The 15,378-nt window shown below is 61.2% G+C and overlaps 1 protein-coding gene across 6 annotated transcripts in view; it reads left to right on the top strand.

Annotated features, from left to right (window-relative positions):
- Window positions 1–6: 6 nt before the first annotated feature.
- Gse1 (Gse1 coiled-coil protein) overlaps window positions 7–15,378 on the top strand; it is a 278,367-nt gene continuing 262,995 nt past the window's right edge. For all 6 annotated transcript variants that reach the window (XM_023705263.1, XM_023705260.1, XM_023705265.1 and 3 more), the window contains exon 1: window positions 7–2,038. In XM_023705263.1, the coding sequence (XP_023561031.1) occupies window positions 1,130–2,038 (909 nt within the window). In that variant the 5' untranslated portion in view covers window positions 7–1,129. The remainder of the gene's footprint in view (window positions 2,039–15,378) is intronic.

Raw genomic sequence — 15,378 nt, forward strand, 5'->3', positions numbered from 1 at the left:
CCCCGCGCGGCCCTTCTTCCCGTTCCTGCTGCGCCAGGAGCCGGCGCCCGGCGCGCGCGGACTGAGCGCGGCCGACGGCTGCGTGCTGGTGTGTGCCGTGTGCCGCTGCTTCCTGGGCGAGCAGTGGGCCGCCTTCGAGCGCGCGCGCACGCCCGTGGACCAGCGCGTGTACTGGCTCAAGCGGCCGCACCAGTGCCACGCGGGCGCGGGCGCGAGGGGGCGCGGGGGCTCGGGGCTCGGTGAGTGGGACGGCGGCGACGACGCGGACGACGGTCCCGTGCCCCGCGCGCCCGACGCCGAGGACGCGCGCGACTCCGAGCTGTCGGAGCTGTCAGACCCCGAGCCCCCGTCGGAACCAGAACCGGAGCCAGAGCCAGACCCAGACCCAGCCTCGCGCAACGCTGCAATCAGCCCTGGTCTGGACGCGCTCCCTGTGCCAGGACCCCCGCCGGGCCGGGGCGCCGAGCCCGCCGCGCGCGCGCGCGCGGAGACAGAAGACTCCTCGAGGCTCCGCGCGGACGTGGAACCCCAGCCTGCAGTCCGACGCCGGCGCAAGGGGTTTGGCAGGCACTGGACTCCTGAGCCCCGGGCCAGCGTCCTGAGGGGAATCCAGGACCCTTGGCAGGGCCACCCTGCTCAAGCCGCCACTTCAGGGGGTGTGGACGGAGCTCCCTCAGGCCAAACCACTGGGCCCCCAGAGAGCACTTCGGAGGACAGTGACATCAACATCACCAGTGAGGAAGAAGACACTCAGGAGCAGCTTGCAAAGGACCCCTGTATCCCCAGAGAGAAGGACAAAGCTGGCCACATCCTACGGGCTGTCCCAGAGAGCCAGGTGGTGTCACCAGAGGGCTCCTGCTGCTACATCTGTGGGTCAGTGCTGTCACCGGCCTCCCAGCACGAGGTCCACGTGCAGAAGCAGGAGCGGCTGCCCCAAGCGCCCTTCTTTCCCTTCCTGTGGCTGCACAGCCCTCCGCCTGGCGCACAGCCCATCAACGAGGCGGGCAGCACACTCGTGTGTCCCTGCTGCTTTGCGTCCCTCCGGCAGCAGTGGCAGAGCTTCGAGCTGGCAGGGGTGCCTGTCCTACAGCGTCTGTACGTGGTGCCCCTGAACAGCCACGCCCCCGGCATGGCCTCCAAGGGCCGGCAGCCCCCCAGGGAGGAGGGCCCTAGTGGTTTGGCCCTCCCTGAGGCCTGCTACCTGTGTGGCGAGGACTGCACCCCGGATGCCCGGGCTGTGCCCTCCCGCATCCTGAATGGCAGTACGCGTGGCACCATGCACTTTCCGTTCCTCAGCCTCCTGCCATGCCCGCCCAACGCCCGCGCCCCCAACAAGCTGTCTGAGGTCCGAAGCTGCCCCAAGTGCTTCAGCGTCTTGGAGGATGTGTGGGCCCTGTACCGGGCCTGTCAGAACCAGGAGCTCATCACCTCCGTACAGGGCTTCCTGGGCCGCTACCACCAGGCCTTCTCGGCCTCCGACCCCACCATCTGCGACCCCCCTGCCTCGGCCCCCAGTGGCCTGGCTTCTGTGTGCTACATCTGTGGGGCCGAGCTGGGCCCTGGCAGAGAATTCCAGCTCAATGTGAACCCTGCCAGCCGCCTGGGCGAGAAGGAGCCCTTCTTCCCTTTCCTTACGGTGTACCCGCCTGCCCCACGCGCCAAGCCCGCTGATGCCACCGGCCTGGTGGCCACCTGTGTGCTCTGCTACCATGACCTGTTGGGCCAGTGGCTGCAGCACGAAGCCCAGGGTGTGCATCACACCGTCAGCGCCTGGTCCCGGCAGTACCAGGTGGACACCTTCGTGTGCTTCTTCTGCCAGCAGGAGAAGCGACGCTGCCTGGGGCTGAAGTCAGTGCGAGTGGCCCGCCTGCCCCTCTTTCTGTACACCCTACGAGCCAGCCACAGCCTGCTGGTGGACGATGGGCGGCAGCTGATCATCGGTGCCTGCCTGGAGTGTGGGACTCTGGTGTGTGCAGGCCAAGGGCTCACTCGCACGGGGCCCATGGGGTGGAGCTCCCCGGTAGCCACAGCAAGGAAGGTAAGCAGCATATTTGTGTTCATCTTGGTTTAGAACCTTCTGAAGTGTGCATGGAGAAGGGAGAGATGGTTTTGGTTATTCTGGTTCTGTGTGGTCTGTTGCAGCAGAAGGTGCCCTTCTAGGGTCCCTGGGCATGCCCTTGGGTGTGTTGACCCTGCTGACCTCAGAAGCCTGGGGCAGGGGTTCAGCAGCACAGGGCCCAGGAGTGGTGTGGAGGAAGATTAGCGCACGGTGGGAGCGGGAGGCTGTGTGCTGGAACTGGGCATGTTGGCCATGGAATCCATCAGACAGGAAGTTGGGAGTATGGTGGCTGTCACCTGCCCAATAACACTGGCAATCGATGCCATGATGCAGGCTGCTGAGAGGTCTCTCCGAGCCCCTCTCTCTCGGCTGCTCACTGAGCTCTTCCAGAGTTTTCTACCCAAGTTCATGCTTCTCATTTGAGACTTTCTGGGGTTTAACAGCAGATGGCAACAGATTTCCAGACGTGGGGGCGTGGGACGTGGGGGCGTAGGACTTGGAGACAGGGACCTCACAGACGTCCTGGCGGCAGCAGGAAGTCCTTCTGTGCAAGTCAGCTGTGCCTGTGGGGTGGTGGGTCCCAGTCGCCTTCCAAGGTGCTGCCTTCCTGGAGGTGCCCTGGACTCAGAGACTAGGGTCTGGCTTTACCCAGGGGGCAGCCCCCGAGGAGCAGGGACACAGATGGACATGGCAGCCCCTCTCCTACCTGATCTCCGCCTACACAGTGGGCCATGTGGCTTGCAGAGGCCTGTAATTAGTGGTAGCTGCTGGCCACAGGCTGCAGAGGGACACAGGTTGAGGACAGAGTCCCTGTCCTGTTCAGGACTGCGCGTCTGTTGGTGCGTACATGTCTTGTGCTGCCATGCCTCTCATCTGTGGTGTGTGGCCATCTAGCTCACTGGTGCTGCTGAGAATCAGAAGAACCATGGTCCCCAAAAGGCTGGCGCTGTGCCAGGGGAGGACCATAGGCCCTGCAGCAGGGCCATCCTGGTTCTAACTGCCCTCTCCCATGGCCACGCCACCAGCTGTCAGACTGCTTGGATACTATCGGGAACCTGTCAGCTTCCTTGGCTGGGAGCTGAAAATACACCCCCACCTGGATGGGACGTGGCGGTTAGGACTGGGAACATGTCCGTGCCCCCAGGCCAAGCACTTTCTGCAGAGTGGAACCTTCATGATGTCACTGCACGTCGGGGCATATTCACTTAAGATGTGGTGGTTCTCACTGTGTGTCTGGGTATGGGGACAGCATTGTGTGGTAGTCGGGGCTTCAGGGATGTGAGGTGTTCCATGGGTGCCAGGCAGTAGACAGGTCTTCCCCGGTTTGCTCGTGTGCTGGGGCCAGTGAGATGCAGGCTGTGACCTTCACTGAGAGGACATGGCGGGGACAGAGAACCTTGCTGGCTCAGGTGTGGGGGCTGAAACATGCAGGCTGGTGTCGACTCTCAGGGGAAGCTCGAGGGACTTTGGACTAGTGCCATTCTTAAAGCAAATCTTCCCAGGTGTTCCTTCTTGTGTCCTCTGAGCCTTCTTACCCCCATTCCATAGATGAGCACCTCAAGACTCAGAAGCCAGGTGGCCCTGGGGAGCAGCAGGTGACATAAGTGGGTCTCGAACCTGGGTCTTCTGCCCCACCCTATCTCAGCTGAACTGCGGGGAACATAGAGATAGACTGAGGTGCTGAAGGGTAGTGCACCTGGGGGGATGCTGTGAACGCTGTGTGCAGGAGCTGTCTGGGGGATGGGGACGGAAACCTGTGGCCGGGGGATGGCAGGTGGAGGCCCGTGCCGCTGCCAGCTTCCCAGTGTGGGCTCCAGGATCCGAGCTCTCACCCACTTGCCTTTGCCAACTGCCCACGCTACCTCCCTTGACTCCTTAGTTGCTCCCTGTTAAGGGCTTGCCTCCCAATAGTTGGTCTTGAGAAGGGACAGCAGGGTAGGTGGGGATGGCATCTGCCAGTGGGGCTCTGTGGCCCCCTTCATGCTCACTGGACCAGTCTGGTAGGGTCCGGCTGGGAAGGGAGGGCACCCCGGAAGATCTTTGAAGCCTGGACGACCCCAGGCACACTGCAGGAAGACCAGTTTTAGTTGTTTCCTTCCCAGAGCCAGCTGTGTGGTCTCAGCTTGGCGCTTGCCCTCCCTGTGCCTGTGCTGGGGAGGCCACTGTTTTCGCTGATCACACCACAACTCGGCCATGTGGAGCATGGGACCCTGTTCCTGTCATGCGGGTGAGAGAGGAGTCTAGAGAAGTCAAGCACCTTGCCAAGGTCACTCCACAGTGGCAGTAGGACTGGCCTTGGGCCACGAGTCTGGCTCAAGGTCCGCGCCCTGTGTCGTCCTGCTGCTTTGCCCCTCTGAGCCACAGGGTCAAGGTGGCCATGTCTGGAGCCAGCTCTAGCCCCTCCAGGAGGTAGCCTCAGGCAGCTCAGTGCCCAAGCACACCTGGTCAAGCCTGGCATGGCGTCTGGGCCCAGAGCAGGTGTCAGAGGGGCCACCTCCCTGCCCGTGCACAGGGACATCAAGGTCTGCAGCGCCGGCTGTTACTGCTGCCTGTTCCCCCTGCTTCCTGGCTCCTTGCGCCCATGTGGCAGCCCCTCTGCAGCCTATATCCCAAGGGGCTGCCCTGGGGAGCCAGAACTGGCAGTGGGTGGGCACTGATATGCTCCTCTTGGGCTATAGCACTGCCGAGGGAGGTCTGTGCTGCCCGTGGGGCACTGGGAGCCATCTGGCAGATGGGTAGACGACTTTCCCAGTGTGGACTGTCCCAATCTCGGAGGTGATGGGGATAGCCAGGAAGGAGGAAGAGAAGACGGGGAGGCGCCCACGCCTCAGCCTTCCCCGGCCCAGGTGGGAGGAGGGTGGGGTGGGACCTCACAGGGAGGGAGGTAAGCCCCACTGGGCATCTCTGGGGGCGTGGAGCTTCAGGGACCCTCTGGAGCCAGGTCCCTCCTCCCCGGTGGGCTGGGTCCTACTGAGAGCAGGGCAGCTCTGGCCTTTCGCAGGAGCCTTTCAGTACTGCTTTCCTGTTCCCCGCCAGCCTGTGGAGGGTGCTCTTGGGGTGTTGTGGGAGGAGCCCCACTGGTGTGTGATCTGCACCCTGTGTCGCTGTCTCCTGAAGGAAGGGATGAGGTCAGTGGCCACAGAAGTGGCACCTGCTAGTGGATCTGGGATGAGACTTTCGAAGTCGGCTGGAGCTGCAGGGAGTGATCTCCGATTCCTGGGCTCCTCTGTGTGATGGGACACGTGAGACTCTGCCCCTGTGGTGATGTGGTTAGGACAGAGAGACTCACAGCATGGCTCTCCAGGGCTTTGGAGCCTGGACACCGCACCTCCTGATGGTGTGGAGAAACATAGAGGAGAGGCTGTGCCCTGCCACAGGCCCCTGGGGCCGCCCCTGCCTACAGAGTCCACAGGAGGCGGGGCTCGGAGCACCCAGCATCCAGGCCAGTGTGGGACCCAGCCTGTGAAGGTCTGCACCAGGTCAGGTCCCGTTCTACAGGGAGCCCCAGGAGGGTGGGCAAGGGCAGCCAGCTGTGTGTAGGCTCCTGCACCCTGCGCATGGGGCTGGAACCTGTGGGATCCAGTGGTCCTCTGCAGCAGGACAGGGAGGCCTGTGGGGCAGGCAGGGCTCTCCTACTGGGGTTGGAATCCTGGATGTCCATGGGAACCAGCCCCCATTCAGTGACGCCGATGGAAAGCTGGTGTGGTGGCAGATGCCTGCAGTGCCGGCATTGTAGGAGGCTGCGGCGGAAGGAAGCAAGTTCCAGCCGGCATGGTCTGATGGAAGTCAGTAGAGCAGCTGAGGGTGCTGGACTGCACCCTGGGCTCTGAGGGGTGCGGGTGGGGCTTGGGGCCTGGGAGGGCTGAGGGCACAGCAGAGCCCGGTCGGTGTGTGGGCTGGTGCGTGCAGCATGAAGCTGATGCAAGGTTGTGGGGCCGTGGTAGCTGCCTCTGCACTGTCTCATCTTCTGGGGGAATCTGACGCCCAGTATCAGTCCCCACCCGCCTGTAGCTGTGGAGCATCGCAGGCTGGACTGGTGACCTGGGGGAGGACACAAACGTACTGAACACCCTTGCTGTGGGCTCCAGGCCCTGAATGAGCGGAGCCAGTGTCCGGGCTGGGGTTGGCAGGTGGCAGGCATGTGCGCCGCGTGTTCCCAGACCCCGTGTGTGTGCTCCCCTGGCCCTGGGTCATGACGAACTGGCCTTCTGTCTCCTGGGACACCCTACAGTGCCTTTGCAGTGACTGGGCAGAGTCCTTTCTTCGGGCCTGATGGGGCCCTGGGGTAGGCACAGGCTACCACCAAGCTGTCTGCTGCAGGTGCCTCTTGCCTCTGTCACTTGGGCAGTGGGAGGTGGCTGGCCTATGGCTGCTGGGTGGCAGCCAGGCGCCCTGGGTTGTGGGCCTACAGGCGTGATGGGTCCTTCCTGATTGGGCCCCTCAGCGTTTGGTCACCAGAGCCGGCTGCTGGGCCAAGCTTTGGGGGCAGGAGCAGGCCCTCCTCTACAGAGCAGACCCCCTTCCCCACAGCCAGCTGCCCTAGACGACAGGGACAGCCAACATCTTGGCTGTGTCCTGATTAAGCACTTCTCGCCTCATCCACCTGACTCACCACCTTTTCTGGGGAGACATGCACTCCTGGACAACCCTGATCTGCGTGGGGAAACCGAGGCTGCAGGACCCAGTATGATGGGCTGTGCTGGTGGTAGCTGGTGGGCATGGCTGGGAGTGTTCCGAGGCCAGCCTTCACCACCCACCCTCTTCCCAGCCCCTGTATGTGGACAGTTCCTGGGCAAGAGCCTGGTGAGGTTCAGGACTCAGCACGGATGGCCGGGGCCGTGGGGCAAGGACGGGACGCAGGGGCTCCAGACCCCAACCCGGGGCCACCTGCTGCCCTGCTGCCACCCATGCTCACACCTGGCCAGGTCGCTGACTGTGGGGAGGCTGGGCCTGCTCACCAGGGGCAGCACTGGAGATCTGAGCCTTTGTTACCTGTCCTTGTACCCCAGTGCTCATCATAGACATAGGGGCCTCTGGAGGCTTGGAGGACATGTGGCTTGTGACGGAAGCCCAGGTGGCTGGAGCTGGCCACCTGTCTCAGTCTGCGGGAGTGGGAGTATGCATGGGACTCGGAGCTTGGCAGGTAGAGCTGTGATGCTGAATCACTGTGGCTGGTGTCACCTCAATTCCTCGCGGTCTTCCTGTCCTCGGTGTTGTTGCCCTGGGAGCTGTCACAGGGACCTCACAGGCACAGCAGCTGGCCCCCCGGAGTGAACAGCAGCAGCTGGAGGGACTGCCATTAGGATTGGGACACTGGGAGCCAGTTTTGGGGGTCACACAGATCACCCAGTCTCACCCTGTGCCCTCAGCAGTCATGGAGCTGCTTACAACGGTGCTCTTTTGGGGGGAAGGTGCAACCCCAACACCCAACCGGCGACGGCCCCCCTTTCCTACAGGACTCGGAGCTCTATGCTCTGTGCCTTCGCCGCTCCTTCAGCTCCATCCCAGGCCCTTGCCCATGCACAGTGGTGGCACAGGCCCTCGGAGCTGTGGCTTTGTGTCTTACCCCCATGTCACCAGCCCCAGCAGAACATGGCAAGGCTGGCATGGTAACCCAGGGACCTAGGGTCAGTGGCCAGCTGGGGGTATTGTTCCTGGGAGCCTTGGCCACCAGAATGACGTCTCGGTAAAAAATAGCCTGTGGTGGGCTAGGGCAATAAAAAATGGCGTACAGCGCTGTGTCTTTAACTCTATGCCAAGTGATAGTCAGTGCTAGAGCCACAAGGACCAAAGGAGGCACATTTAAAAGCCTGCACCAAGCCAGGGTGTGGTGACATGGAGCCTGTAACCCCAGCGCTGTGGAGGCTGAGGCAGGAGGAGCAGAAGTTTGAGTGCCGCCTGGGTAACTCAGTGAGCTAATGCCAGTCTATCTTAGAATCCGGAAGGGCTGGGATGTAGCTCAGTGCAGAGGCCCGAGGGTATCCCTCCCTTCCTCTCCCAGGAGAAGGGGAGAGAAGTCTCCTTGGCCAATGGGAAGTGTGTCTAGATGTGCCGCGGGAGCGTTCCCACGACAACTGTTCCGCTGTCCCAGCCAGGTCTGGGGTACCTCATCACCTTGTGCCCTTGTTGTCCCAAGGTCCCTATGTGCTGCAGCAGTGGCCTCTTTCATTCTGACATTGGTAATTGGTGCTTTCTTATCGATCGGTCTAGGTACAGGTTTACCGATCGTATTGATCTCCAGCAGGTGGTCTTTCAGGAGCCTCCATCGCTGGAGGCTTCGACCAGGCTGGTCCGCAAGGATGGGATCTTCAGCCCCTGGTTGGCGCCCTGCACTTCAGGGCTGGCCTCCCTCCCTCCCAGGGTGGGCAACGAGGTCACAGCTTGTAGAGCCAGGGGCAGTCAAGGTGAAGTCAAGGTCGCATGTCCTGCTGGGGGGCATTTCTTTTTCCAAATGGCTGAGAGAGAAAAATGTCAAGCTTCAATGCTCTTCAATGCAGAGAAAGCAGGCGCTGTTGCTCCAGCACCGCCCGGGGTGGTGGTAGGGGGCTGTGGCTCTGCCACTGGGAACACGCAGTATGTGTGACTGTCCCTGCGCCCGACACACACTGGGCATGCTTCATCCGGGCTTGATGGAAACCCCTTACCCAGCCCCTTTCCCTTTTGGTTGCCTTGGCGACGGGCCCCTCTCTGTAGCACACAGAGCAGCATCGCCTGGAGCCTAGGAGGGCACTTGGAGCAGGACAGCCGCCCCCAGCTCAGCCCGTTAGAGGCAGAGCAGAGGCTGAGCCCGCGCTTCTGCTGGCCAGCCAAGGCCAGCCCCGCTGCCAGGCCTGTGGGGTCCTCACCTGGAGCACATGGGGGCTCCCCCGGGTGAGGCTGTGGTCGGCTGCGTCCTTGTCCTGCCAGCTTGCCAGACGGCAGACACATTCTTCTGTTTCATTCTTTAAAAAAGAATCATTGAGCTGAGGGTGTGCCTCAGTGGGGTGAAAAAGTTACTCGTGTGTCAGGAGGGGGACCGAGGAGTGATGCTCAGGAGTGGGTCAGGAGGCACAGCGCGCCCTGTGACATTTTAAAAAGATTTTATTCTGTTTTATTATTTCTCGAGACGGCGTCTTGCTCCGTCTCCCGTGCTGATCTCTTAACTGTGGCCCTCATGCTGCGGTTTCCAGAGTAAGTGCACTCACAGGTGTGCACCGCCACACTCACAGGTGTGCACCGCCACACTCACAGGTGTGCACCGCCACACTGAGCAGACGTCTCTTGTACGAAGAGGGTGCTCAGTGGTTTTCCGTACACTGACAGTTATCTTTGTGCTAGCACCGTCTCACTGTAGAGTGGCTTTTATCACCCCTAAGAGGAACCTCATTCTCCCCTCCCCTGGGTCCCTGGAGACTACTAATCTACTTTCTGTCTCTGCGGATTTGCCTCATGTGGACATTAAACCTACGTGGAATAGTGCTGTTCGTGATTCTGGCTGGCGGGCTTCTTTCCCCGAGCATCCTGGTGTCAGGGCTTGTCTGCGCTGGCGAGTGTCAGCGCCACACACCTGTTCAGTGCTGAGTGGCGTTCCGCCTCGTGGAGGCCCTGGTGTGTCCCTCTGCTCCTCAGTGGGTGGGTCTTTGGATCTTTCCAGTTCTGGCTGTGATGGATACATGCTGTGCGTCTTGTACAGGCTTTTGTGTGGACGTGTGTCTTCTCTGGGGTGTGAGCGTGGGGTGCTTTCCAGGGCTGGCCCCCTTTGTGACCACCTCACTGGCCGCTTTCTGAAGCGGCCGACCCTGCGTTCCTGCCCGAGCAGCAGGCTGGCAGTGCCAAGTTTATCCGCAGAAGCGGACAGTGCGTCACAGGCTGCCTGGGCATCAGCTTTCCCTGGAGCTTGCTGTTTGCATCGCGAAGCTGTCGGGTCCCTCTGATGCCAGGGCCTGGAGTGCGGGCCTGCACGTGTGCACATCTTCACGTGTGCCTCTGTGTGTCTGCAGGTGTGCACACAGCCTGTACACATGGCGCGAGGTGCAGGAGGAGGCACCCCGGGCTGGTGAGCAACTCGCTGCACCTGGACCCCTGCTCTTGTCCCTGAGGGGCTCAGGGCAGTGCCAGGTCCACACCTTGCTGCTGTTCCTGGCTCTGTGCTGCCTGCCCCGTGGCCTCTGCCACAGCCATGAGCTGAACCCTGGGCAGCCCAGAATCCTAAATGTCAGTTCTCCATTCACCAAGGAGAAACTGAGACACAGAGATGCCCGTGGACTTCCAGGCATCTGTTGGAGGGCAGAGGTGGGCTGGGGCTGCTTCTCCCAGATCCACTGTGGCAGCATCCACAAGGGACTCTTTTTCCGACCAGGGGAAGGACAGGATGCTGCTGGCTGTGTGGGGATCCAGACTCAGGATTTAGTGTTTTCTGGTAGGCTCCTGAGCTGGGCTGACTGCAGAGCTGGGGTGACGTCAGACACCTGACAGCCCCATGTGCGCGCTGAGAGTGCAGGTGGACAAACAGGTCAGTGAGAGAGAGCTACACAGAGCCTTCTGCAGCAGGACTTACCAGTGTCTTTAAATTGGTGGTGTTGGGGCCGGGGAGATAACTCATTAGAATAAGCGCTTGCCTGGCAAGCTCAAGGGCCTGAGTTCAGTCCCCAGTTCCGCTTAAAAAAAAAAAAAAAAGATAAATTGGTGGTGTTCACCATTACCCTGGAAGTTGGGGTGAGCTTTGCTCTGTGCGCTATTTCAGGGAGTGCTTGGGAAGGTATTGATTCCAGTGTAAGAGTCTGGGGTTCCCCTGAGGTCTGTTCCGAGAGGAGGCAGGTGTGGTGGTATCACTGGGGGTGGTGCCAGATGGGAGGTCCAGGGCCCCTGCTGCCTTCTGGTCCAGGCAGTGTGTGCACCTGAGTGTGGAGTGGATGGTGGTGGGGTGTGACGTGAGCTCTCGGCTGGTGAGATGTTTTTAACCCTCTGCTCCGAGTGCTACAAAGCTGTTCTGTGATTGGGACAAACAAAATTGGTTTTAAATCAGGTGGACATTGCAGTGTGGTGTGGCAGGGCAGGGAGGACAGCAGGGAGTGGCCTGGCATGCCCAATGTCCAGAAATTGGGTCACTTGCCCCAGCCACATGGGGATGGGCAGCGTGCAGCACCCTGAATTTATGTCTGTGTGTGTGAGTGCGTCCTCCGCAGTCATGCTGACAGGAGCCCTATGCCTCTCTGGGGAGGGGACCACAGGAGGTGTCAGGGCTCTGTGGCCGCAGCCGTGGTTCCCGTGCCAGCTCCCCAGGGCCCTGGTCGATACTCTGGGGCTGGATCTGTTCAGGTTGGCTCCACAGTGCTGAGGCAGCACTGCCTGCAGCTCCCAGGGGCCGGCAGCATCTGTCCTGCTTCTGCTTAGCTCGGGATGTTCCTAGCTGCCCGGCCCCTGTGGCCTCAGCCTGGCAGGCACAGCTGCCAGATGAATTGGGAAAGGTTTTGAGAACTTTGGGGGTGGAGGTCATGGGTTGGGGTGAAGGGTCGGAAGTCCGCCCAGGATGTCTCCACGGAAGGAAGCCAAGGACCCTGTCACAGTGCGTGCGTGACCTCAGCCCTGTCAGGACGCAGGAGTCAGGGGCCTTGCCTGGGTTTGGTAAATATTTGCTCCCGAGAGGGAGCTCTTGAGTGTGTGGGATTCCTCTGCATTTAGGAAGAAGGGGACCCCACCCTGTGTGGCCTCCCTGTGTGCCGGGGCGCTGGGAGAGCTTTTTGGACTCCATCCCGGGCGTCTTGCAAGCTGCTCCCTGACGGATGGCGCAGACCTGCTCCTCCTTGGTTGCTGGCGCCTGGCCTGCCCAGCCCTGGCACAGGGTGAGAGTGAGCCTGGTGACGTGTGGTCATCGGCACGACTCCCAGCGCCTGGAGGGAGTCCCGAGGCCTCGTTTAGCTGGGGTGGGGCCTGCAGGAATTTGCATTCCCATGTTCAGAAGCTAAATGGGTCTTTCATTAAGATCAGCAAAATCCATTTTTAACTGAATTTGAAGGTCACCTGGCTTGGGTTCTCCTGGGCTGTGTAGTTGGGGAAGGCTGGCCTGTGCTGGGCTTCACTGGCAGAGTTCGGAGACCCCCATCCAGGCCCCAACACCCACCCCGCCCCTGCTCAGAGTCACCCGGCAGCAAGTGCCTGCACCCCTCTGCCTTAGTCTCCTCTTTGGCAAAGGGGGCGGTTCTAAAGCTCCTGAGGTCCCTGCCCACTACAGGCAGCCGGGAACTTGAGGCCGGGCTGGGCGGGACTGACCTGGCACCTGGGTCTTGATGGTCTCCCTGAGCTGCCAGATCCCTGTCCACTGGGGTGGGGGTGGGGCTGTGTTGGCAGCAGAGCTCCACATGGGTAGGGGAACCACAAGGGGTCTGAGACCCTGCCCCAGCCCTCACAGCCCTCCTGTCCCCCAGGTGACCCACAGGTCTCACGAAGCAAGGAACCCCTTGGGCCTGGTTGTAGGACCAGGGACCCCTTCGGCTTCATCTGGGGAGGCCCCAGGAGGACCACCGTCCCTGGGAGAGTTGAGGTGGGGATGGGAGGTGGCTGGGACTCTGGGTGGGGCTTGGGGCCTCCTGTGGGGGACCCCTGCCTTGGACATGCTGTGATTCCCATCATACCGCTCACCATGCCCGTCGTCCCAGCGTCAGCAGGGCCCATGGTGTCGTCGGTGGGCCTTGCCCTGCGCCCTTGGCCTGGGGTTTGTACCTGCGTCAGACAGTGCCCATTGGGAGCTCGGGGCCCTTGATTCTTCCTGTGGGCCCCTGGAACAGTGCAGGGACACAGGGCAGCTCTGGGCCTCTCACAGAAGCGCTGTGGAGGGAGGCAGACATTTTTATTTTGAGTCATGAACACCCTCTCCAAGGATACAGATCTTGAGTGTTTCCGCCGAGGCCGCTGGCTGGCTGGCTGGGGGCGCCTGTCTTTGCACATCCCCTTCTTCCTCCTGCCAGAGCCCGGGCGGGACCTTAGGGTTCTCCCTCCACTTTTCCTTTACTTTTTTGTGTGGCCAGCTCAGCCCACCCTGGGGGCGGGACTGGCGCAGCATGTGGTGCCAGGGATCGGACCGAGGTCCCCGCGCTTGCCTAAGCTTGCCTAAGCAGGCGCTTTAGACTTCTGAGCTATCATGCCGCACTGTTCCCTTCACCTTTTTTTCCTCTGAGTTTAGGGGCCAACGTTCCTAAGAAGATGGTTTTGAGTAGGATGTGGCAGAAGCTTGGGGAGCTGGGACAGCCTCACAGCTGGGTGGCCTGGGTGACATCAGGAGCCTGGAGGCCTGAGACCGAAGAGCAGGCTGGGGTCCCTGCCTAGCAGGGTGGCGGGGACAGGACTGCAGGCCCAGCGCAGGCTCTCGACCAACGCTCCAGCTCTCGCTGCAGCTGTTTCTTCGCTTTCTGCCCTCAGTACAAATAGCTGGGCTGTTCCCTGCCTCCTGTCCCATCTCCCATCTCCCCGCATAGTGGCTGTCTGGGAGCAGCTCCCTGACACCTTGTCACTCTTCTCCCCCCTGGTCCTGTTGCTACCATGCAGGTTTCTGCTCCCAGAGGCACTTTCCATGTCCCAGTCCGCTGACGGCCCCGCCAGCCCCTATCACCACCGATGTTGGCCCGAGGGCTGTGGTCTCACTGTCCCCCCCACTGCCCATTGAGGAATGAGGTCACCCAACCTCCTGAGGTCTCACGGCTGCTGATGGTGGTGGGGGGGACCCTCCTGCAGCCTGGTGTGCAGGGTCTGACCTCCGTGGGCGCAGCTGTGGCTGGGTGTGGTTGGTGCCTGCACTCCGCCCAGCCTGTCTGGGGGCCTGCAGACCACATGGCCTGACGCTGAGGCCCAGATGGGAAGTTGGGCCGAGAGTTGTCCTTTTTGGTCCTGCTCCCTTCTTGTCCTCGTGCTGGGCCTGGAACCAGGACCTCTCCTGTGCTAAGCAAGTCCCAGCCTCTGAGCCACACTTCCCGGGCCTGCGTCTTTATTTAGGGACATGGTCTTCCTCCGTCTCTGGACTGGTCAGGCTTGTGCTTCTCCTGCCTCAGCTTCCTAGATATTGAGGGTGTATGCTGCCGTGCTGTGGGGGTTCTCACTTTACTTGTATAACAGGGAGATATCTTGGGGGCTGGTGTGTCTCTCTAACCTCAGTTTTCATTGTGATAAAACACGCACAGTGTAAAATAGCCGCTTCAGCGGCTCCGAAGTGTGCAAGGCCCAGCAGCCTTGCGTGCAGGCCACAAGGACAGCCTTACCTGGTCCAGCTATGGCTCCTCTCATTTTCTCCATTTAAAACTGTCCCCAGGAAGTGTGGCCTCCCCGCCCCCAGCCCCTGGGTTGTGCTGGGCCCCGGGCCCGGTGCCGCTCAGCTGCGAGGGGTCGGGCAGCTGCGCTGCTGTGAGCACGGCAGTGCCTGGCTCCCAAGTCTGCACTCTGGGTCCCTGCGTGAGGTGGACGGGAGGCCGCGCCTCCACCTGCGTCCAGTCCAATGCTCAAATGATGCGCTGAAAGTCGCTGTTTCAGTCTTCAGAGCCTTTTGGGTGTCAGAACGGCAGAGCAGGAAGAACCCTCAGAAGGAGCTCTGACAGCGTCTCTGCTGCTGTGTGTGGATGACAGAGGCTTTTGCTTTCTACTCTGCAAGACTGAAGCAGGAGGACTTCAAGTGAGAGCCCACCCTGGGTTAGTGACCTCATGAGACCCTTTATTAAAAATAAAGATAGAACCAAAATCCACAAAGATTGTGGTTCAGTGTGAAAGTTCTGTGCTAAATTCAGTGTTTAAAAAAAGGCTTAATAAATAAACAAACGTTCCGGGAGATTTTTAAAAAGTTAGCTATGGGCAAGGGATAACATGGGTAAGCAGAGTCCAGAGGGGGCCTGGGGCCTTACCATGCCACGCTGGGCAGTGGGGGAGACCTGGGTGCAGACCCGGCCCAGCCTGGGGCGCAGGGGACAGCTGGCCGTGGGGCTGTCTCTGGGCTCTGTGTCTCATCCTGGGAGCGGAGCACCCCAAGGCCCCACCCAGTGCCCCTCTTTCTGGAGCAAGGTGAGGCCCTGTGGGCTCCCCAGAGCCTTGCAGGCAGGTAGCAGAGGGGCGCTGGGGGCTGTCGCGGGGGTTGGCCCTGCGTGAGGATGTGTGGATGAGACTGCAGGGTCATGGAGCAGGGCCCAGTCTACAGCAGGGCAGCTGTTGTCGTTGTCACAGTGCCAGGGCCACCAGCATGCACTGTGGGTCCCTTTGTTCCTGAGTAAAGACTCACCCATACAGGAGAGGTCCTGGGACGCAGGAGGGCCCTGGGACGCAGGAGGGGCCCTGGGACGCAGGAGGGGCCCTGGGACGCAGGAGGG

Source organism: Octodon degus, unplaced genomic scaffold (genome assembly GCF_000260255.1).
Source record: "Octodon degus isolate 3935 unplaced genomic scaffold, OctDeg1.0 scaffold00215, whole genome shotgun sequence".
Lineage (NCBI taxonomy): Eukaryota > Metazoa > Chordata > Mammalia > Rodentia > Octodontidae > Octodon > Octodon degus.